General features: G+C 36.8%; 1 protein-coding gene across 7 annotated transcripts in view; it reads right to left on the bottom strand.

Moving 5' to 3' along the window:
- The window catches only part of Eya1 (EYA transcriptional coactivator and phosphatase 1), a 150,086-nt gene that overhangs the window by 98,793 nt on the left and 25,540 nt on the right, over nucleotides 1-25,753 (bottom strand). For 2 of the 7 annotated variants that reach the window (XM_071601995.1, XM_027947506.2), the window contains exons 3-7: nucleotides 22,300-22,369; nucleotides 21,843-21,988; nucleotides 17,825-17,947; nucleotides 1,168-1,250; nucleotides 601-787 (exon numbers count right to left, since the gene is read on the bottom strand). In XM_071601995.1, coding sequence (XP_071458096.1) covers nucleotides 601-787; nucleotides 1,168-1,250; nucleotides 17,825-17,947; nucleotides 21,843-21,988; nucleotides 22,300-22,369 — 609 coding nt within the window. Of the gene's footprint in view, nucleotides 1-592; nucleotides 788-1,167; nucleotides 1,251-17,824; nucleotides 17,971-21,842; nucleotides 21,989-22,299; nucleotides 22,370-25,753 lie in introns of those variants that run through there. The other 5 variants (XM_034635755.2, XM_027947514.3, XM_027947492.2 and 2 more) reach the window with 4 other exon arrangements.

The following is a 25,753-nucleotide window of genomic DNA, read 5'->3' as shown; positions in this document are numbered from 1 at the left end:
GGAGGGGACACATCAAGGATTTAATATAGGGAAATTTCCTGAACTGAAGAGGCTCTCATTTGAAAGGGCCCATCAAAGGTTATCAGAACTATGAACATTGCCCACACTCAGACACACAGTTATCAAGCTCATGTACACCGAGGGGAAGGGTGAAGTAAGGGGTCTCTGGCTTCCACATTCATTCCTTTGATACTAAGTGACTTTTTAAGCATCAGCCATGTATTATTTGATGAAAAACATTAAATATTTAATCATGATAAACATTAAATTCTATGTGGATTCAACAAATTATACTTATTTATAATTATACTTGAATATTTCAGATTATAAGTCTAAAAAGCTATACGCATATATACATATGATCTTGAATGCTGTGATTGTATTGACAAATGAATAAAATCTCTATCTCACGTGCTTTTGAAGTTTATATACTTTATATTTAAAATTTTCAAAAGAAATACAAATGAAGTTAAACCCATGATCATGCTCTTTAACTTTGTCTTTAGTCTTTGCCAAAACTGTACCACCACTGCACAAATATCTGAATGTAGAAAAATACATTGAAGGCACAGAAAAATAAGGCCTGCAGGACATAATTACCTGCCGTGGGATCAGTGACAGCTTGACTTGTGATGCCGGATGGAGGTTCCTGAAGCTGGTAAGTGGCATTAGTGGACGGTGTCGTCGGGCTGGTGTTGCTGCTTGTCATGTAATGGGCTGGATATGGTGAGCTGTTGTAATACTGTGCATACTGACCCTGGCCAAAACTGGGGTAAGATGGATAGTCCTACCAAACCAAGAGACACAAGAATAATCTGTCAGAATTCTTATATTCAAAAGTACAATTATAAATGTTTTTCTGTGTCTTTTCTGAATTCATACACATTCACTGATGAGCTCAAACTTGCAAATTTTATGTAAGATTATAGACATTCTTCATATAATCTTCTAGGATGCAGTACTTGTAAAATTAAAACAATGGGAAAACCAAATAACTCACCAAAAGAGACTGCTAAAGAGATTTTTTTAAGGGGGGGGGCAGGAAAAACAACTATTAAAAAGCTTGGAAACGTTCTTATAGTTTAATATAAACAGATCGTTCTTTATATAATAAAATCATGTTGTATTTAAAAATATTTCAGAAGTTAAATTGGCTTTTTAAGTTACCTGCTGTGAACTGTTAAATCCAGAGGAATTTGTGAGGGAATTATTTCCTGTATATAATCCTGATGATGTTGTAAAACTGCTACCTAAAACAAAACGAAAAGAAATATAGCTTACTAAACTATATAGAAAAATGTGACTACTGAAAAATATCATTTAGGTAAGGCCGAGTTGGAGTTTATTTGATTAAACACTAGAATCCATTGCCATGAATACAATTTTATTTTCTTATAAGGGTTGAAGACTATGGTCACCATATAACAAAGAATTAAAAAGTGAAGAAGTTCAATTTCTGAGTTCATGAGTAACTCACATAAACTAAGGACAAAGTTATATACATGTACAAAAATATTAGACACTGAATTTTCCTTTTTGATTTGTAAAATATAGCAAGATTTTTTTAGATCTTTACATTAAATAGGCATAATGTAAAATGAAGGGATCTAATTAGGTGTTCTTTAAGCTTCTTACTAACTCAAAAATTCTAATGCTACTTTCAAAAACTTAAAATGTTTTCAGATATCATTATTCAGATGTCTATTATAATGGCCCACAGAGAAAGCTATTTCATTATTATATTTCACAGAAGAGTGAACGACAGCACTTGAAGAATTTATTACAATGAAGATCAAAGAGGAACACACTCAGTGTTTTATCCATTACATGCACCATGCACATTCTATGTGTTGAATGTCCAAATTGTTCAACAATAAACAGCAGACACTATGCAAGACACAACCTAAGAGAAAATCTTAGTCTCCTTTTCACATTATTCACTATCAAACTGCTAATTTGTACATAAAAAATATGCTATTTTTGATGATGCTGTTAGCAAAGATTTTTGCAACTGTACAAAAAGGGTATTAATAAACTACAAAATGGAAATTTAAGTAGGCAAAATTTTATGTTTCGCTACTTAATGACTAAGAAATTTTGTGTACCATTTTACTTCCAGGCAATTTTACTGCCAGGAATTTACTCTGAGAGAAAAAGAGATTTTGGATTTATTCAAAGAGATAGTTGGCAAAGATGTTCTTCAGTGTTGCTTTTAACAAAACACAGAAAATGTCCTTAATAACGCCATTCAGAAAATAGAATAGTATCAAGCTGTTGATGATGTTTAATAACATGGTGAAATTTTCTTTATTCTTTTGTGAAAGAAAAAACTAAAATGACAAAAAGTATTTTTGGGTGATTTGTTTTAAAATCCTTCTTAGAGTATAAAATTCTTTAAAGAACATTAAAATCTTGCATTATATCTGAATGAGATCACTAAGCCACTGTACACTTCTAAAATGTCTATTCAGAACCTGTGCTGCTTTCTGCACTCAGAAATAAAAGTCATTTAAAAAAAAAATAAACTAAAGCTTTATCACAAATTAGTGGGACAGGCAATATATGTGCAGGCAGATCAAGGAGGAAGTCTTTGATATACACTTGTTATTTTCTGGTGGCTTTAGGTATAAAACATTGTAGTTGGTATATTCCAATTATTTACTGGCTGCTAAACATTTATGTACTGGCTCAAGAGTCAGAAAACACAGATTGAAGTTTTGGTTTCATCACTTGTGAGCTGTTTGGACTTTGGACAAGTCAGCTAATCACTCTAAGATACAATTTCCTTATCTGTAAACAATGGTTTGTAAACATCAAATAAGATGTTTTAGAAAACACAATGAACACACTATCACACAGATATTAGGCATTGTTATTAGGTGTTCTGGTGAACATTTCTCAAATTCTCAACTGAATTCATGTATTTTTCCCCTCTTTTTATTTTCTCATATTAGATAGGTATGACTTAATCTCTTTGCATATCTAAAATTATTTTCCTTATTATTTACTTATTAAAGCATCTTTGAACTTTGAAAGACTGATCCAAGAAAGTTATTTTTATTAACTAGGAAAATATTTCCTAAGGTAGTTTCAAATTTGATTATCACATAGACTCACATTTGAGGCTTTTTTCATTGTTAAAGTTCCCAGAACAACTATCTCAGACAAGAGAGAGTTCTCACATTGCTAATAATCCAACACAAACTGCAGATCCTCAATAGATATTTTTCCATAGTAAGCTCATTTACACGAGACAATCACATACTTATCAAAAGTATATTAAATATCAGGCCCATCCATAGTAATGATTTCATGGGAATAAAAATGTGACTATGACACGAACTGGGACCTCACAAGACTTATCAGGATGATATGAGTTTTATTTTGCTTTTTTAAACATTACACTTCATGGGCATATGACTCCTTAAATATTTGTATATCAGAGAATAATTTGTTAATAATGACATCATATAAAGCAAATTTATAAATAAGGAGAATTTATGACTTCCTTGTGAAATAAAATTGAAATATCTTTTGGATATGTGTAGGCTTTTTAACTTTAGTTATTATATGTACTTGATAGGAAAAATTTCTTTAGGTTATGACCTGTTACTTTCATTTAAACTACACATTTTTAGGTTATGACTTGCTACTTTCATTTAAATGACACATTTTTGAGCAATAAATACTGACCTCAATAATCCCCATTCACCAAGAAAATGAATAAGATGTAGAAAATATGTTTTAAAAATGGATGTTTTCATTCCATAAGTTATTCCTTGGAACAAAGTAGAAAAGACCGTGGAAGCTCTATTGGCACATACGGACCACTAGAGTATGACCAAGTAAATCACAGTTCAGTACTCCAAATGGTACCCAAGTGACTTTCCAGACTAATGCTACTTCTAACACTGTACATTAGCTGGAATTCAACATAAGTTATATTCATTTACTGGCTGAGTTCAGGCTGAGATTCCATTCCATTTAGTGTGCTGAAGCAGGAGTTTAATGGCACCCCAGTGGCCTCAGGGGCTTAATGCAACTTCCAAAAGGATCTCACTTGCTTTAGGGAGAGGCATACCTACTAGAGAATCAGGTTCAGGCAATTTTAATTTTTCACCATCAGAAACCAAATTTGCAGGGCTACTCCACCTGCCTCTACATAGGATTTAGGCAAACAGAGCCTGCTCACTTAGTCCAGGCTACCAGCATTAGATTTTGGCCACAGCCTCAATTACTGGTTTCCTTTCCATTCACCAGCCCTCACTAGTTCATCCTCTGCAAAAGTAGCAGAGTCTTTCTCTAATGTGCATGACTGATCCTGTCACTCCCCTACTTAAAAAAGTAACCTTTAGTGGCTCCCTGTTTGCCCTCAGGATAAAAGTCAAACTCCTTACCAGGGTTTATTTATTAGGCTTTAGCTGGTCTGGTCCCTATTTATCTTTTGAACTTATTTGATCTCTTTCCAGCAACCCCCACCTCCCCAGATACACATTCCAGCTTAACACTAGTGAACCACCATGCAGTTCTGCTAATGCTACTCCTCATGGCTTCTACTTCCTCCTGTCAAATCTGGCTAACTTCGATGAAAATTCATAATTCAGCACGGGCAATACATACTACATATGTGTGTGTATATTATATACATATGTATTATGCACATATTATATGTTATACTATATATGTATATTAAAAGAAAAATAGAAGTTATAAGAATAATAAAACTTAAATATTTCTGAGTGCTGACATTGAATCCAAATAAAATATTTTTTACCTGTTATTACTGATTCCTTACAGCCACCCAACACCCACACAAACATCAAGAAGTAGATCTGATCACACTCCATTTCACAGATGCAGATACTGCTCAAGGTTATGAGCAGATGTGGGATTCAATCCGAGGCCATTTGGCTCCAGAGTGGAAGCTCCTAATCGCCACTGTATGTTGCAAGGATTTTTTCCTTATAATTCTTTTTTTTTTAAGACAACATATTCAAAATATAGCTGACAAATGGCTCCCAAGTCAATAGATGGTACCTGTTGAAAGGCACTTATCTAGGCCTCTCCCCGGTGCCTATGTTTCAGTACCAATTTCAGTAGATGTTCTAGGAACTACTTCAAAAACATGTAACCAGTATGAGATTTCTTTTTGCATACAAAAATGTAATCATAGTCTTCAAGAAGTCGGAGAAGAAGCTTCTTAGAGTTTCTCTGTATGGGACGTTTGTGGATCCTGAGCTGAAATGAAGATATTGTGGAACCAAAACTCTGACAGCTGCTCCAATGAAGCCTGCAGCGCCAACACTGGGTTGCACTGAAGTTCAGAATGTCAAAAAGCAAAGGCAAAGTAGCAATGACCATGCTCCCAGGAAGGCTGCAGAGTATAGGCTTCTAAGCCCACTCCCCACTCTACGTAGACAGAAAGAAGCACATTTGTGCAGGAGACTGTTGTACACCAGACTTAAATCTGGATGCTACAGGGGAAACAGGACAAGAGAGAACACTCTTCCACTAGCATCCATTCCCTGAGAGACTCTGTGGGACTTAGAAGAGTCTTCACTTTTAACCTCAGGTCAGAAAATCAGGCTTAATGTTCAGAATTCCTTTATCAAAATAATATAGAAGTTATTTTCCTTCTTAGACACAAATGACTATGTGAAATATCACCTCCAGATAAATAAAATGCAGCATGAATATCCTGTGATAAAACATTTTATATTTTTATGTCACATGAAATCATGAAAATTCCCCAGGTAGAAAGAATTCCCACTCAGAACCCATTATATCTCCATCAAGGAGCCTGGCAGACATTGGATCGAGAGACACCTCCAGTAATACTTGGTAGAGTCTCAAATTAATTTATGCTTCAAGCAGGGAAAGAGAAGGGATACCTTCTTACCTAGTAGTTAAAACAAAAATCTGGGCTGGGGATGTAACTCATTGGTAGAGCACTTGCCTAGCATGTGTGAGGCCCTGAGTTTAATTCCCAGTACCATAAACAAACCAACAAACAAATAAAATCTTATATACTAATTTACTATTTTGAACAATCACAGCCATACTTTTGGGAGAGCATGGAGAGGATACACTTATTTCTAAAAATATATTTTTTAAGTCTTTCTTTTCAGAACATCTGAAAGACATGTTTTTTTTTTTCCCATCCACTGGCCTCTTTTTAAAGTAGACATTTTTTATACTATGAGTGGTTACATGTTTCTTTTGCGAGGGAGGGTACCAGGGATTGAACTCAGGGGCACTCGACTACTCAGTCACATCCCCAGCCCTATTCTGTATTTTATTTGGAGACAGGGTCTCACTGAGTTGCTTAGCACCATTGTTGAGGCTGGCTTTGAACTTATGATCCTCCTGTCTCAGCCTCCTAAACTGCTGGGATTACAGGTGGGCACCACGGTGCCTGGCTAGGTTATATGTTTCTAATCACAAAACAAACTTTCCAGGTTCTTTCCATCAACAGCAACACCTGGCCTACTACAGGGACAAGGACAACTCTAGAAGGTGTTGGAGACCAAAAACAAGTCATTCCTCAGGAAAACTTAAAAATCCCACCAAATCATGAAAACAACACATAGACACATTAGATTCCATCACCTCCTTGGGCACCACACGAAAGGCATGAAGACACCAGGTTAGACTGGGAAGACAGACAGACTTCACAGAAAAGGGCAAGAAGTGCCCTCCTGACACAGGGTGAAGTCCCCTGCCACAGATGATCAGAGATGGAAAGGTTTATGGGGAAGTGTGGAGGGAGTCTGAGGGTGGGCTATGGAAGATTCTCAACTATTTGTTTAAGAAAAGAAAAACAGCTCAGGAAAATAAATGACATTCTTTAATGGAAAAATCAAAAAATCTAAAGATTTGGCATGTTGGTATTAGTATTCTGGGATACAGGAAATGTTATGATTCTGATTCTCCTTTTAAAGATGGAGGGAGAGCTATAATAAATTCAAGGACTCATGTGTTAATCTGGGCCTGATGAGGAGAGCTGGGCTTGGGGTGGAGAGCTGGGGATGGTGGTGCAGAGAGAAAGTGCTAACCAGGCTGTTTCCTAAGGCTGCCAGGCAAGGCCCACCACATGAACCCAGGACGTGGTCATCGCTATCCTGAAAACTCACCTTGGTCTCATTCCTCTCACTGAATGCTGTCAGTCCCCATTTTCCCATCCTTGGAGATCTAGCTCAAGTCCTCTCTTCCCAATAAGCCTCCCTTGACTATCTGTATTGATTTTACCTTCTAAGAACCCCAGCTCATGAATAATCGATACCATACAATTTGCCTCTTCCTTAGACCAGTGCTATACAAAGTTCTCCTTAGTCTAGTTTTCATTCTAACCCTAAGTCCTGAAATGCATTTGTTGTACTTACTCTGTCTGCCTCACACAGAGATGGATACCAGGTCTGACTTGTGTCTTTGAAGGGCTTCATCTTGGCTCAAGGAGACAGAATGGTTGCTTTAGAATTCGATCCAGTGTGGTTAAGTGACTGAGACTTCAATGAGAACACAACTACCCTAAAGGATCAGATGTAGGTATAGGAAACCTTCCTACTGCTTTTTTTTTATGGTGGGGTAGGTGATGGTAGTGCGTTTGGAAGGCTAACTTTAAGGCTCACAAAAGATATCAGGAGAGAAAAAATCCTTCCTTCCTTACTTGTTTAACAATTAAAAAACAAAGAGGAAAACAGAAAATAAATAATAATTGAGCTTATTTCTCAAATATTATCTGAAAAACACACTTTTTAAAGGAAAACTTGGTTGGTTTCTTTTAAGCTCAATGTTATACAAAGGGTTTAAAGATTTTAAAAATCTTTTAAAAATCACATTATACCATTATATACTGTATACATATATCAAATTAGCATACTATTGTTTAATAATGAAATTATCTATATATCCAATAAATTTGCATAATTAAAATAATAACCAAATGGATGAAGAAAAAACTCAGACTCTAATCATAATATCAGATTTAAATTACATGAAGAAAATTAAATGCAGAACCTATAAGCACCCTCTGGAGGAGTTCAAAATATTTCTGACTCTCCAGAATAAAATTTTAAGTGAATTAAATATTATGGATTTTGAATAGCTCATGAAATCTCACTGATTTTAACTTTGAGTACCACTCAGAGATGACTTCACAAACACATTGCCATCCTTAACTGAATATTGGTCCAGCTATCAGAATAACAGAATCCAGATCTTTCCTGAAGTGTGGACACAGCCTAAGAGGTTCTTTACTCAGATACTAATAACATATCACAGGTATTAAAAAAAAGAGTCTTTCTAGCATATGAGAAACTTCAATTTCAGAATGCAATAACATCACACATTTTGAATCCATTTTGAGTTGATTTTTTTATATGATGAGAGGGATATAGTTTCATTATTCTGCATGTAGATAGCCAATTTTTCCAGCACAACTTATTGAAAAACTGACCTCTTTCCAATATGTATTCTTGTCCCCTTCGATTAAAATCAGTTGGCTATATTGTATGTGGATGTGCTTCTGGGCTCACTTCTCTGTTTCATTCATCTGCTTCTATGCCAGTACCATGCTGTTTTGGTTACTATAGACTTGTAGTATATTTTGCAGTATATTTTGTTAGTTCATTTTGAAGTCAATGTGATGCCTCCAGCTTTGTTTTTTTTTTTCCCCTTAAAACTGCTTTGGCTCACATCTTGTATTTATATTTTAATATTTCCACATCTATCATCTCAGGTTATTTCCAATTTCCCTTTCTTACTTGTTTAACAATTAAGAAACAAAGAGGGAAACAGAAAATAAATAATAATTGAGCTTATTTCTCAAATATTATCTGGAAAACACACTTCTTAAAAGAAAACTAATGAGGTAGTCAGATCTTTACTTTCATCCCAGAAGTGCAGAAGATGAAAATTTCCTTGCACACAGTCTCTGGGTTAGAGTGACCATTACCTCTACATTCAGGTTGCTGCTTTCCAATCCACCATGACACATCTATCTTTCAGACATTCTTAATCAGTAATATTGAAAGGGAATTAGATATTTTGAGAATTAGGACAATAAATTTTGGTTACATAGAAATAAAATCATAGATACACTAGGAATAGAGACAATGGCACCTATGAAATTTAATTAATCAGGAACTCAGGAGGCTGAGGCAGGAGAATTGAGAGTTCAAAGCCAGCCTAAGCAACTCAGAAAGACCCTGACTCTAAGTAAAATATTTTTTAAAAAAGGGGCTGGGGATATGTCTCAGTGGTTTAGTGCTCTTGGATTCAATCAATCTCTGGTACCAAAAAAAAAAAAAAATTAATAGACAAATTTGGAAGCAAACTATTTCATTTCTAAAAAGAACTTCACTATAACCCTTTTTTAGGCTAGTGAAGTTAAAAGCAAATTATATCAAGTTACCCAGAGACAGTATCAGAAGATTTTGCTTTCTTGTTGTCACTGTCAAAAGGGTAGCAGCCTTGTCAACCATAACAAACGAGAAACAGTCTTTGCTAGACAATTCTGTATGAAACACCCAGTTCTGTGGCTGCTAAGCAATTGCAATTTAAAAACAAACCACCCCCGCAATTTTACCAGTACATCTCTACTTTTTCATAGTTAAGAAGAAAATAGCCTGTGTTGATTTTTTAACACGACTAAAGTTATAAAATCAATGTTCTGTATGTGACTTAACCTGGAGAACACTACCGAGCTATAACTTAAAAACAAAACAACAACAACAACAATTTTTTTTTTTTAAGAGAAGTAACATGTAGGTCAAAGGTCTACTTCACAGAGAACAAGGACTCACATTAAAAGCCAGAATCTCAGTCAACCTAAGAACGCTGGAACCTGCTGGGGCTTGTCTGTAACTTCCCGTGTTTCAGAGTATTTTCTAGCACTTATTTGGCAAGCAGGATGCTGTCTGTCCCTCGTGTATTTTCACAGAAGTCCATTTGCTTTCCTTCCCTGGCCTCTTTGCCATGGGCTATGTCCATCATCGGGTGCGATCTATGTGACAGAAGTTAGCACTCATCCCTGGGGAAAAGCCTCAGAGGGCCAGATGGGCTATTGAAAACCAGGGTTTGTCCCCTTCTGTATAAGATGGATCTTAAAGGACCAGCTTTATCAAGTTATTTCAAAGACAATTTTTAACTTGGGCAATAAAGGTTGCAGGCCTTTATATTTAACTTTATTGATAATATTTCTGTATATTTTAACTAAAAACTCAAGTAGACAATAAAATTGAAATTGGGCACAAATGAGTGTTAAACCCAGGTTTCAAAAAAGATTTATTAAATAATTTTCAACACTTGAAATATATGAGATGCCAAAAGAACTGAAATGGGTTGTTACTTTTTAAAATTAAAAAAAAAGAACAATAAATATAAATTGGCTGGCAAAGCAATTAAGGGTAATATTCGAACATCACTGTAGGCAGCAACAGCTCCTCTTCAGTTCCAAATCTATCATGTCCTTTTATGCCAAAAAGTACAAACCTCAAAAGCTGTCTCATAGCAGATTATAAGAGAGAATTGAGACATATTTTCCTAAAGCTACATCCTTTGAAATCATTCTATTAAAAAAATACCATTTCTATAGATAGTAAAAAATTTTTTAATTTAACAGTACATTTTTCTAGGCAATTTGGAGGTTCTAAACAACTAATAAAAATGGTTCCGCTGTATATTTGAAAAGCTCCAGGCAGGAGATCAAAGGACACAAGGGTGACGCTCTCAGATCATTCTCACTATATCATGAGCCATGGGTGGGTGAGGTGTGGATAGTGGCCGACTCATGTGCCCTTCCATGTACCCTTTCCCAAACCCCTGCCCTGATTTATTGTTTCTCCTCACTAGCTTGAACCCCAATCTCTTTAGCAGAACAAACATTATATACAAAGAGGGAGTTAGATTTGTGTTATTTTTTTCTCTCTCTGAAAGCAATAAGGCCTACGAAAATAAACAAAGCCCAGGTTTCCAAGCCTGGGTTTAGTACATGTGCATCTGTGTAGCCCCCTCCCCTCCATCACGGCAAATCTTGACACCTTCCCTTGTTTAGAATGACAGGAATGTCCCATATCATCACTGCTATTTGGGGACAATAGAGAGGCACTCTGTACCTCCATGTGATGGCTCTGAGATGCCTATAGCCAGTTCTCCTAATAGCAACACAGGAAGATTACTTTGAATATATTATCTCAAAAAATTATCTGAAATTTTTATTGTGCAAAATTCAAAATTCATTTTCTCAAATGAAGATTACAAGAGTCGTTGTGGATTCTTCATTTCTAGTTTTCATTGAGTTACAGATTGCTCCACTGTTAACAAACATTTGTATATTTTAAACACAGAAATACTAAATACTGGAGATAAAAGTAGAAAGATGATCGCTACCTTCAACAGCCTAGAATTGATAAAAGTAAATTATGAAAAGCTCGATTTTCCTCAAAGCTGAGCCTTAACCATTAAGTGACATGGCTTAATTATAATTGTGTCAGTGTGTGTGTGTGAAGACTTTTTGCAAATGCACATACTTCCTTGCCTCCAACAGACTGCTAAGCAAAATTTCATTTTCCTCACATGGCTCAGAATCATCATTATGAAAAGAGTTTGGTGCTTTCTGTGCTAGATGGAACTACCAGTCTATGTGGCAGATGGGGTTTAAGTGGATAGTGATGCTAGTGATAGTTTCAGAACTTGTATTTTTTTAAAAAAAATTGTTATTAGGCTGTCTCTCTTCCACTGGAGATGGTCTACATTCTTCCTTGAATGTCTTCCCAAAAGATGTCTCCCTTTTGAGATAACCTGCATTCTCATTTGAATGTGTATTTGCTCTTCTAAAAACATCTGTGTTTCTGAAAAGAAAATTGTAACTAAAGCTTGATTTCAAGTTAGTTGTCTCTTGTACATAAAAAGAGAATAAACACTGTTTATGAGACACTGAGCAGACAGTCCTTGAAATGAGTCGGTAAATCAGAGGCTAAGTTCCTCCTAAGTGGTTTTCTTCCCTTGTGTATACACAGATGCATGTTTGTGTAGGCATGCAAGTGCACAGCACACATGCACACCCGCTTCAATTCTGCTGCCAGTGCCTTTGAGTAGTGAGCAGCATTAAAACAACTGTGTGCTACTGTTTGGATAAGCAATGTTCCCCTAAAGCTCATGTGTTGGAAGTCTGGTTTCCAATGCAGCAAGTTCACAGGTGGGGCTTTTAGGCAATGATTCAATCAAATAGGCTCCTATCTCATCAATGGATTAATCCATCAAATGGATTAATCTGTTGATAGCTGGGTGAATTACTGGGCAGTAGGGTATAGTTGAAGAAAGTAGGTCACTGGGAGCATGCCTTTAGGGACCATACCTTGTTCCCAGCCCCCACTCCTCTGCTTCCTGGCTGTCATGACCTGAGCATATTTCCTCTCTCATGCCCTTCCACCTTGTTTCTGCCTTAGAGCCAAATGACCATGAACTGAATCTTCTGAAACCCCGAGCCAAAATAAATCTTTCCACCTCTAAATTGTTGTAGTCAGGAATTCTTGTGACAGCAACAAAAAGCTGACTAACACAGTGTTTTCTGCACAACTGACTGAGGGGTCTATAAATACCCTGTCCCTCCATTCCCATCCCTTTGGGTAGCTTATCTACAAAAGGTCTACCAAGGGTATGTGGGGAAAAAAGCTGCTCAGACCATAACAGATCTTCTCCCAGAAATGCGAAGGTAAATACTGGGGAACAAGGTGAGGTCAAAAATAGTTTCACTTCTTCAGGGTCAACAGGAACATTTTTATTTTTCTCAGTTGAACTTCAATTTCTAATCTTCCACTGGATATACAAAATAATTAGAGCAGAAATAGAATTTTCCAGTGATCTTGCACAGCAAAGGTGAAAACAATCAGATTTCCTAATCACTGGGGTTTTATTTCATGGGATTTTAGGGTTAGTGCATGCAAACCTGATCTTTGTTTGGTTTAAAGTGGCATGTACCAGTTTCACAGAAACTTGTCTCCCACAACAGAAGTATTGACTATTGGAGAAGAAGGGTCCAAAAGGATCATCTGGACAAAATGAGGATATGGCTTTTCTTAGTTCTATAGCCAGTGTACAATGCAGTGTCTCAATATTATTGAACAAAGTCTGATCTTCAGAACAAGTAAACACCACATGCAATCACATTTGTATCTTCTTCTATGCCATAAGAGCTACTGTACTTGGGTGTATATACAGCTTGGCAGAATTGATCAAGTGAAACCGTTCCCCAGCTTGATTTTGAGTGGCCATCCTGTATAATCACGAATATGATACAAACTCAACGAATCACCACTTCTATGCATTCTTCAGTATTTTCAGGTTCATATGCTTTAAGTCATTGTTCAGAGTTGTGAAGATAAAATGAGATATTTGTGAAATAATTAAAACGACCCCTGGCTTATAAAAAGTATTCAGCAAATGTCTGCTGTTATTTTGCTGTTTGTGAATTGGAGTTGTGCCCCTCCACAGAGCAGAGCTTCACATTCCCTCCATCTTCTTCCCTAACCTTCTAAACAATTTGATGTTTAAACTGCAATTGCCTTGTCTTTCTCTTGCACTCAAAGTAGACAGGTGACCGCAGAAATGACTGCATCACGGGGATGTGGCTGATGCTCTTTCTTTCCCATAGTGCAGAGCCAAGTTACTTCTCTGTCAATGGCTCCTCTGTGTCCCCACCGTTCCCCACCCATCAACACCCCATCACCACTCTTGCCAGTGCAGCCTTCTCTTTTGATTTTCTTCTTTGTGCCGTTGGCTGCTTCCTCTTATTTCGACCCTTCTTTTTTTTTTTTGTATCGTGTACAAAAAGCCTGACCTTTGTTGACAGCAATTTTCTTTCCATGGCAGAAAATTACTTTTAGTTAGATCCAGCTCTTTATTCTTTTGATTTGCTTTCTTTTCCCCCTGTGCTTATTTTGTTATGGGGTTCTTTAAGGTCTCTTTATTGGTAATTTTTTAAAATATATATATTTTTTATTTTTACTCTATACTTTAAAATTATAATATATCATATACATGTATGTAAATACACTCACACACACATCCCCATTCATTGGCAAATGGGAAGGAGGTGATGCTTCCTAATCTGAAGTTATCCCAGAAAGTTGGACTATAATATTTAATAGTAGTAGTAACCATGTCATCACCACAATGAAAGAAGTAAGAATGAAAACAACTATCTGAGTTCTTACTACGCACCATGTGTTGGTCAGATTGATTTACAAAGATAAATCTCAATTCAGCCCAACACTGAACAGTGGCAGTAGGTATCATCCCTCTAGGTGAGATGAGAAGTAGAGAGGTGAAGAAGTCAGGTCTCGGGCTGGAGAGCCACAAAAGGCAAAGGCAGAGCCCCTGACCTGCATTCAAGCTGCAGAGCTCTACTGTTAGCCAGGGCACAAGGCTTCCGAGTCTTCAGTCCAGTCCCTTTAAGTCTGACAGCAAAAAGGTCATCATCACATGCTTGCTTTAAATCAATCAGCATGTCACACAGGGAGGATTACACATCACACTGCAGCTTGAGTCACCCGCGCTACTAGAGTGTTTCTCCTTTTATTATAAAATTCTATTACTATTAAATCTTAGCAGCTAAATCTCCAAGGAACTAATCATCATACCTTATATTTTAAAGACCTTCCTGGAGAAAAAGTTAGGCAAAAATACCCCAGATCATTGAAATATATATGCTGTCATCTAGGATACTAGCTGTACGCACAAATCACTGTTATTCATTCAGGCTTAATGGAACTGGAGGACATTTGAAAATAATTTTAGACCTTATAGGAATTTCTGTATTGAAAAAACATGTATTTAAAAGATGCTCCAAGGCCTACAGACTCCCAGAATGAAACACACAAAATCACTGAATAATGGCAAAGTATTTTTCACAATTCATTTAAAAGTACATATTAATTATAATTTCATTGCATACCCAAATCTGACCACAGGCATTCTGCAGCATATTGTATACAATTATCTATCGTCATATAGGCAAGATAAGTTTCAAGCTGAATAGCATATTATCCTCTGGCTTGATATGCAGAAGTCATTATATCCAGTAATCCCAAATTGAATGAATAAACCATCTTAGAAATATCCATATAAAATAATACCTCAGTTATGAAAAATGAGTTTTAAAATCCCACTGGAAAGGTCATTCATATAGAGAATGCGCGCGCGCACACACACACACACACACACACACACAAACCCACAAAATGTTTTAATACACTATTTAATAAGCCCAGATGCAACAAAACCTATAAGTATAAAATCAATGCCTCATTTGCTACACATATCCTTATTTCTTTTTAAAAACAGATTTTTTTCCCTTCCAAATTCAGTTTCTTTTTCCCTCTTCCATATCTACTCTATTCTAGCACTGTGCTGTATATTCTGATAGCTGGTCAGTTCTTGAATGAACCATCTTGGCTATATAAGCCTTTAATCTGGAAATGAGTTAGATTAAAAAGTAACTCTTAAGTACAATACAGGTTGAGCATCCCTAATCCGAAAATCTGAAATCTAATAAGGTCCAAAATACCTTTTTGAGTGCCAACCTGACACAAATGGAAAATTCCTTATCTAATCTTATATGATGGGTCACAATCAAAACACAGGTTGCTAAAACGATTAAATAAAATTACCCTCAGCCTATTCATAGAAGGTGTATATGAAACAACAAGTTTCATGTTTAGACTTGGGTGCCGGCCCCATGATATCTCATTATGCATATGCAAATATTCCCCCAAAATCTGAAATCCAAAACATTTCTGGTCTCAAGCATTTCAGAGAAATGTACTTATCAAACTATCTCACATAAGGATTGGTTTTCTCCCCCCACCCCACAATCCTTTATGAATTGATAATGGAGTGAAGTACAATACATAACTAAAAGGATGAAATCTAAAAGATAGAATACAAGTCCCACTTTAAAAAAATTATTTGGTTTAACAAATAAAAAATTTACTATCAACTAACTGAAAATTTTAAATGCCAACTCTCAATTTCTGCATTTAGTTCCTGGTGAACTGATAACCACGGGTCTGCAGATGGGCTCAGGCCCAGGGACCAGCCATTGGGTACCTCTGCTCATGGAGGGCACCTTCATCTACCTTATTCTTAACATTAGGATCATTTCTCCTACAGGAGGCCTAGATGCCTAGGGGACAACGGAAACCTACTATGGTGTCCCGTTTCCGCCTTAGCTCCTGGGAGAATCTACAATGGTATAATTTATTTGATTGCTTACTTACTATCTTTGTTCTTGACAAGCATGAAAGTTCTATGAGAAAAAATACCTTGTCTGCCTCATGATCCCTTTCACTACTAGAGCCCAGGACTGTTAAATTCATTAACAAAATCTCTCCATCACTGTTCTTTTTAGCCTTCACTCAATTGATATTCAGCATGTATAGAAGTAGAGTTCTTTTCTAAGGCAGCTTAAAAGTTTTAGAATCTGGCACATAGATAGCATCCTTCTGACAATAAATGCTATCTGTTATAAGACAGTTTTATTTTATAACCACTGAAAAATATCAAAATTTGTAATGCAGACCTTCTCCTACCAAAGGCAAAACCAAATGTGAAAAGTTTAATGGATCTTGCCCAATAAAACTCTAGCTTACTGTGCAATGAAAAAAACTGAAAAAAAAATTCATTTTAAATTAGTAAACTGAAAATAAATGTATAAAACAGTATAAAAAGTGACCATGGAAAATGACATGAAAAAGTGTTCAACATCACTAATCATCAGGGAAATGCAAATTAAAACCACTATGAAGTATCACCTCACCCCAGATAGGTATTAGCAAAAGACTAAAGATTACATGTACTGATGAGGACATTGAGAAAAGGGAATCCTTGCACACTATTGGTGAGAATGGAAATTAGTATATATAGCCTTTGTAAAGAAGAATATGAATATTTTTCAAAAACTATTAAAAATAGAGCTATCATACAATCCAGCAATCCCACTACTGGATAAATACCCAAAGGAACTGAAATCAGTACATAGAAGCGACGTCTATGCTCCCATGTTCACTGCAGCCCTATTTACAATAGCCAAGAAATGGAAACAACTTATCTGTCTACCAGCTATAGAAAACGGATGAAGAAAATGTGGCACATATACATAATGGAATACTATTCAGACATAGAAAAGAATGAAACTGTCATTTGCAACATCATGGATATAAAGGGAGATCATGTGTTAAGTAAAAAAAAGACAGGTGGAGAAAGACAATATCACATGATCTCTCAGCCATAAATGTGACCTCCTGGTCTTTGGTAGATGATTAAGTCAACACATATTACATACAGTTTCTAGAGTTAAATTGCTGCCTCCCTAATCTCTTCCCCCATTGCGAAAATGAAGAAACACAGCCCTTTCAGAAAAATTGGTAGATAATATCAAACGCAGGAGTTTTAGCATACATCACACACCACAACCTCTTACATGGCTGACCTTTTTTTTTTTTTTTTTTTTTACTTTTCATTCTTTTTTTTAAAATTATTGTTAGAAGTTCTAAGACAAAGGCAGAAAACTTCATTAAAATTTTTTTTGAGCTTTTCAAAGAACCTTGAAGATCATTTAGTCTAACCACTTGATGATATGAATATGGAAATTTGGGCCCAGAGAACAGGTAAATGAAGATGCAAACTAGAAGTGGGTGTCCAACCTCTGAGCTGAGTCCACTTGCCATCATCCTCCCCTATCTACCTGGCGCCTCAGATTCTGCTGTAGACATTAGCCATAAGCTATGGGGTGAAGGGAAGCAGCAGCGTCAGGATGTATACAGACCTTGCATCTGGTAGCTGTACGGGGCCTGTCCAGGTTGCGGGGTACCAAAGCCTGTGCCATAGCTGAGGAATCCCGTCTGTCCAGGTGACTGAGACTGTGACAATCCTCCTTCAGTCTTGATGCCTGCCCACAATGCACCTAAATCAGTTAGTGACAGCTTATCGATCTGTTCATTTTCCGAAGCTGGTAAATACACAAAAACACACTCCCACAACCGTGTAGTCACAAATCCTTTCCCATCTTATCTCAGTAATAAATGGTATATGTGCTTACAACAAAACCATAAAGAACAAATTCAATTCTTAAAAATCTTAGGATTATAACCGACATGAAGGCTTGAATGCCTGTTCACATGGATCTCATTTTCCTGCATCTGATTTTCTATAACTACAGGAATATCATTTCTATATTCTTTTTTCGTAGAAGTTGATCATAATCTCTTTCATAGATAAGAAATAGCTATAATTAAATGATAGACTAGTTCAAATTTACTATGTTAAGTCAAAATCTTTTTTTTTTCTTCTTTTCCTAAAAAGTGATCCATAGCGGGTTTTTTCCCCCTTTCTTTCTTTTTTCTCTTACTTATTCTACCATAAAGGTGATGCTAATGCACAACTCATTTTGAAGTCAGAGGAAGCAATCAATGCTGGGCATAAAACTAAGCAGCAGGAGTGAAAACCTTCTCCTGAGTATCTAGACCCCACTAAAAAGCAAGTAGAAAGGGAAGAAGCAGAGAACCAAAGAACTGAATCCTCTAAAACAGCAGAGTGATTTATAAACACAGTGAAGTTGACCAGGACTTCACTCTTTGTTCATTTTCAAATATTCAAATACAATTGTTTCAAGTGTAAAGTACACTTAATTTTTTTACATAATTACATAAAAACAAATTTACATTTTCATATAGTGTTATAAAAATAATGTATTTGTGGCCTCCAAATACTTCCCACAGCACCAGGCTGGCACTCTCATCTCAGGGCTTGGCAGCACTGAGGTTTAGGGCTCGGCTCTGAATCATAATTAAAGACAGTCATGAAAGTTAACAACTGTCCTAAATTCCCACAGAGGGAGAAGAGGAACATTCCTGCCAAGAGAAGTCACATTTTTAAATAATTTTACTTTTCACTTAAGATAAATGATATCTTTAGGATCTAAAATACACAGTAGTCTTACAATTTATTTCCATTTTAGGGGAATTTCATCAGCAGAACGGAGTTCGGTAATTGTCCGAAGGCAGTGGAAGAATCTAACTCTTGGCTGAGAGTGCCTACTCTAATTCCTGGAGTACCTCTGAGTACTTCATAATGACCTTAACATTTAAGGCTTAGCACAACCTTAACATTTCTTAAAAATGTGATTTTTTTCCCTGTATAAGCAATTCCAAACCAATGAATAACTCATACATGTAAATGATCCCTGGGAAAAGCACCTGTCCAACACAGGTGGCTTAATGGCTCTAGAAACTCCCTTTCTTTCCATGATGTCACCAGTAGGGATTTCCCCCTTCTCTCTACTTGAGACCCTCCTGATCTGTTTCTGGCCTGGAGGTTCAGGATGGAAATCGTTGTGATCAGAACAGCTATGGAAAAGCAGGAAGAGGTCGAAAACACCCTCAGTCACCCAGACTTATGTAACTTACACCCTCCAACTCATTTCCCTGCTAGACTCTAAGCAGATCTGGCCAACAACAGAATGAAGTGTTCTTCCCCATTGATTTATTATTTTCACTATGAAAAGATATGCCTGTCTTTTGTGGGTTCTTCTTAACATGTTTATCTAATAAATATAGTGGTACAGATCCTTAGAGAAAGTCAAAATTTTAAGATTATCTGGACCTAGGGTCGGGGTATAGCTCATGGTAGGGGGTATAGCTCATTTGGTTAGAGAGCTTATATAGCATGCATAAGGCCCTGGGTTCAATCCCCAGTACCAAAAAAAAAAAAAAAAAAAATTATCTGGACTTTGAGAGGCAGCAGAGAAAACCCTGAACTATGTGTTCTTCTTCATGAATAAGCCAAGTGGGAGAAGGCTGCCTGCCATATTGTTCAATGCCCCAGCCCAAGACAAAGAGAATCTGTGGGTAACAAAATTCAGATCAGCCTCCTTGCACTCAAGGCCCAAAATGAATAAAAGATGGGGGTGGGGAAAGGGTAGGACTGAGAACTCTGCCTAGGAGATTGATAAACCATGCAAATCTCTGCCACCAAAGCTCTTAACACTGAGCCTTCTTCTCATCTTCTCCCATCTGCACTCTCATTAGAATCCCCATCCTCACTCTGCTAGTTTTGATTCTCTTCTCATCTCACCCTGGGCTCCTTTCACTCTCCTGAAATAACTCTCAGACCACAAGGACCATTCATTAATGGTTTAGAACTTAAGTAGATCCTACCCCACAGCCTGGAAATTGGCAAAGAAGGATGTCCAGCCCCTAGCCCAGCTGCATGGGGAGGAGAAAGGAGAAAGGAAGTTGGAGGCTGGCAGAAGCAGTGACAGGAAGACTTCCCAAGGCAATACTGGTCGGCAGACAGTACTTTATTAATGTGGGTGCTGAAAGTACACTAGCCCTTCAAATAATCACCTTATAAAGGTTGGACATATCAACTGGAGATTCCCTTGACTCTTATCACAGAATAAAAGCTGTACAATTCAAATCACAGACCTTTTTTTTTCCTTTTATCCCAAGAGCAATTTAAAAGAAAATTATAGATAAATGTGATCTATATTTAATGTTATTGTGAGAAACTTTAGAGAAAAAGTTATGAAAATGAAAGATAATTTTAGAAAGTCTACCTTAAGGCTGCTTCTTGAGTCTGTTTTAAAAACACCAAACTAAATAACATTTATCTCTGATAGTTTTGAAATAAAACTACAAAAAGCTGAAGTTACACATTATTTAGACTTTTATTTGTCTATATTTTATAAGAAATTTATATATGGTCAATTTAAGGTAAAGAGAATTAAAAGGAATAAAGTAAATTGCTTCCTAATTATAAATAAAATGCTTTAAAAGAGCATTGGTTCTTTCAGTATACTACAGGAAAAAATATTACAAAACAACAATACCAGAAGAATTGTAATCAGAATAATGGATGGATGGATATATATATATTTCAATTGAATGTATCTATGTTATATATATGTTTTATGTGTGTGTGTGTACATATAAAATTTAACAAGAACAAAATTAATTATTCTTCTAGTCCTCTCCCTAACATCCATGTACTTTTTCTAGATCACCAGTTTATTTTTCTCTCACTAAAATGCAAAAATTCATATATTTGTATTCAATTTGTCTAAAATTGCAGTTGCAACCCAACAGAAGAAAAGGTATTTTAAAATTTGAAGGCTTTTTAAAGTTGAACTTTGGGATTTGGCTGGATTTATTTTTAATTTACAGGTGTTGACCCTGTAACAATTGAGTTAAATTACACCAAGATAAAGATAATCTCCAGGTGGGAAGGAACAAATGACCACGTGAATTTTAAGTGCTTCCTGATTTGCCTCTTCAAGTGCAGTCCAGGAGGTGATACATAGATCCCTTTTCATAAGGGTTGATAATGCTGGAATTTGATAACACAACCACCCCCCATGTTTAGAGCAAGAGTTTGTTGAATTCCTTGTGTACTTCCCTAATGGTAGGTAGACATCTGATAAATAGGAAATGGATCTTTACCCCAAAAGGACTTCATTCTCAGAAGTTTTATCACAAATATGCACAAAAATACTTTGGATTCCAGAGCCAAGTGCTCAGATGACAAATTCAGAGCTGAGATATCATTGCAGGAAAAGGCAAGCAAGAGGGCATATTGAGCCCCACAATCTGTTCACCACCTCTGACCTCAAGATAAGAAGTCACTAGTTCTTACCATGCTCACTAGAAACCACTGTATTAAGAATTGAGACACCAAAAGGGATGACACTTTCTAAAGTGGCCCATGATTGACATCTTTAAGTACCTCTCAAAAATACAAGAATGCCCACTAGTAACCACCATGACAACAATGGCAGGTGTACTCACCATAGGAGGAAATTCCGTAAGGCTGTCCTGGCTGTGGGTACGTGGCGTAGGCTGTAGCTTGCTGCATTCCTGTGGTAAACTGTGTTTGCCCATATGCAGCCATAGTTTGTGAGGAAGGGGTAGGGAGAATATGTGGGTATGGTCTGCTATTTGTCAGAAATGACAGAAAATAGAAAGCCCATGCATTAGATGGAAACATGCAAGGTAACCAATTAACAACCACATCACAAATTCCAGTTAAAGCATGTATCTTAAAGAACCATTTCAAATATAATAGCCTAAGCACTGAAATACTTCAGTGATGCTCAAAAATAAATTTGCATAAATATATTTAAGCTTCCCTGAAATACACTTTTCATTTCAATTAAGATGTAACATGGGCACAGATATGACTTGAAATGAGATAAAAAGTCTACTCAGAAAAGTTATTTATTGATTAAGAGAAAATACATCTTACTTGGAAGGATAGATCTGTGGTGGAGAGAACTGGTGAGTTGGTCTTGGGCTGAAGCTGCTGCTCCCGATTGCTGAGAGGGAAAAAAAATGCAAAATAATCCAAGAGAAAATAGAAAGTACACAGAAAACATTGATATATTTTGAATTATGGCTTTACAACATGAAATGTCAGATAGTGGACCTTTGTTTCCTGCAGAAATGGCAATTTCACATGGGTATGTCTAACAGAAAGTTAAAGTATAAAAAGGTCACCATAAGAACTGATGTTAAGTGACTTATTTTAATTGAACTCTTAGAAACATAGTCACAGTCTCAAATACCCATCAGTATGCTGTGATGGTTCTCACAGGGGGGAATACTTTAATGGTACAGGGAGTCCTGGCCACTCTTTGGAAGGGGAGGTACCAAGCTGAATTGCGGGGTTGGGCAGGAAAGCAAAAGGTCTATTGTCTGTGCTCAATGGGAACACACAAACCTGAGCCTGAATTACCAAGAAACATGGTATAATCTTCTCTCAGGTGAGTAGAAATAGGATAGATCTTCATTTGCCTGCATTGGTTTAGCAATGTTTTTTAGTAAAAATGCATTCCTATAACTATTTTAAATTTCTCAAGTTGCAGGCTAAGCCTGTATTTTCTTGTGCTGATCCCGGTGTTTTTTTTTTTTGTCTTCTAGATATATGTGTTCAACTTGAATGTTCAAGCAAAAAACTTTTCTTCTTTTTCTTTCCTTAAAGAGGTATTTAAGCATTCGAGCAGAACCTAATTTCTTTTAATCAGATTTACTTGAATCAATGTATTTCCAAAGTGCATTGAACCTTTAAATGTTTTCATACCCATTCTGAATTAAAGAAGCAAAATCCATTTTAACTAACACAAGCCCATAAAATAGAAATTCTCAGCCCTTTCAGTTGCAAGTAAGAACGATCTACAGATATAATTACAGTTGTGTATATGTGTATCCATATGAAATCATACACACATATTTACATTTATGTATGTATACATACTTTTCTCCCCTAAAACTACCTAGTCTTTACCTGGCTAACACAGATATTCTTTGAGTGCAATTATTATAATACAAACATGATTATTTCCTACTTCCACTAATAGTCACTGTCTTCAGAGTCACTTATTATTTATTAACTGTATTCTACAGTGAAACTCCTTCATAAAATCCCATGTAGTTAAAGTTTTATGTATTTTTCATGTTGTCACATCAGTGCATTTATGGCTCTCACATTTAATTTTCCAGCTTGTGTTTAAGGGGACAGTAGTAGAGTTGGAGTAGAATCTCAATATCTATAAATAATCCCTCCCAAGCAAAACAAACAAGGCCTAACCTAGGGACAATAGGACAGATCTAGATCAGTCCTACTCTTGCCAGCTGCCAGACCTCTACCATCTGGCTGTCAATTTGGCAGAGACAGAGCAAATCTATATTGCAGAGATGGAAGGAGAGTCCAGCCAGCATCTCCCCCCAACCTTGGTCTTCTGGCACACATTGAGTCAAGACTCAGTTCCAGGCACTATACAAGATGCTGCAGAGCAAACATGCAAAGACAAGTTCTGTCCTTGCTCTGTGGGAAGGCTGACACACAAGTAGCTGTGGGAGGATTAGTGAAATACTGCTGTTTATAAAAGGGAGGGATTAGTGAGGAAACACTTGGACTACAAGGACTACCACTTGCCCAGGTATCTGACTGCAGCTCCTTTTATTCCTCCTTTCTAAGCCTGAAAAGGGGCCAAGGGCAAAGTGGATTTATCCAGCGGGTTGTTGGAGGAGTAATATCTTCCCTGGACAATCATAGTTAAAGCAATTGCTCGAAAATAATTTAATGCAATGCCACACCATGGTGGAAGCCAAGAAAAACCTTCGATTCTCTTCTAGCTCTACCTATGTCTTTCAAATTATGGGCCATGATTTAAGAAACGTTCACAAACTCAATAGGATGCACCCAACAATTAAAAAACAAATGATAGAAGATAATCGAGTGTATTAATAGAGTAATAGAAATTCTATGAAGCTTGGATTTATAGCATAGGCAGAGTATATGTGCATAAATGAGAAGAGAGATTTGAGAGGCTGCAGATTATTGTAGTTAAGAACATGTTCTGGAATCAGAATTTAATTTCAGCCCAGATTCAAAGCCTAACTCATATAAGGTCTGAGGTTATTCCCTCTAAGCCTCAGTATGCCTTCATAAAAAATAATGGCTATAATGCCACCTATACCTGCTAGGATTGTTATGAAGACTAAATAAGATAATTGACCTAAAATCATTCATACAGGATTTGTGCTTATAAATGCTAATTTTCTCAGATCCCTATTACCTTTGCCCCAAATTTGCCCTTCCTTCTATTTTTTTTTAAGTCTAAAGGATAACATCATCATCTGTTCAGCAAAATGCTTACAAACAGCCTTTCTTACTCCTGTTTTATATAGAGAGTTCAAAGCCAGCCTCAGCAACGGAAAGGCACTAAGCACCTCAGTGAGACCTGTCTCTAAATAAAATACAAAATAGGGTGGGGGATGTGGTTCAGTGGTTGAGTGCCCCAAGTTTAATACCCAATACCAAAAAAAAAAAAAAGTCTAGAAGCAGGTCTTGATCCTTCTCTTTCCCTCACATTCATATACTCCTTCATCATTAAGTCCTGTTGGCTCTCTCTCCAAAAAATACTCTGAATCTGACAACTTCTCACTTTGATTCATCTACCACCCATTCCAATCTCCAACACTGTGGCAAATACTGTGGCAACCAGAAAAATGCACCTCTCAAGTCTCCTGCTGTAGGGTGTATAACTGACCAAACGCCCAGCCACTGAGCTCTGAAATCCATCTATATAAATTCAGGGAGGCCACACGGGGAAGGGCTTCTCCTGGCCAATAACAATGCTGGGGATAGTAAGGCAGCCTGTTCCTGGAAGACCTGCTACTCTGCTGATGGCCTTGCTCATACGTCATGAGACTGTCAATTAACCTAACCTGCCTTTCTTCCCTTTCTCCTCTACTTCTTTCCCCTAACAAAATCCTGGAACATTTAATCCTGCCTCTAGCGACTCTTCTAGGAGCTAATACAGCTAACATGAGCTAACACAGACATCATTTTCCGGGCCAGGGAAATACCCGTCTCCCTGTTTCCACCTGGACTTTTCCATCCTTCATCCCACAATGCCTTTTCCATGTAACAAACAGTGATCTCCTTCACAACAGGAATTAGATCTGTCACAACCCAGCTTACCTTCAACTCCCTACGACCTCCCTCACTTCACCAAAATCTCTGTTCTGATGCCTCCTTCTTGGAGACCTCCTCTCTAAGAATTCTCCATCCACCCTTCCACTATATTCTTTGATGAGTTTTCATTTTTTTCATAGTACTTTTCAGAGGCTGAGTTAGGCACGTAAGACTCACCACTCACCTATGTATTATCTGGCTCTCCCGTAGGAATACGAGC

Source organism: Marmota flaviventris, chromosome 15 (assembly GCF_047511675.1).
Source record: "Marmota flaviventris isolate mMarFla1 chromosome 15, mMarFla1.hap1, whole genome shotgun sequence".
Lineage (NCBI taxonomy): Eukaryota > Metazoa > Chordata > Mammalia > Rodentia > Sciuridae > Marmota > Marmota flaviventris.
The sequence above is the reverse complement of the archived record's forward strand: the minus strand, read 5'-3'. Positions and strand labels throughout refer to the sequence as shown.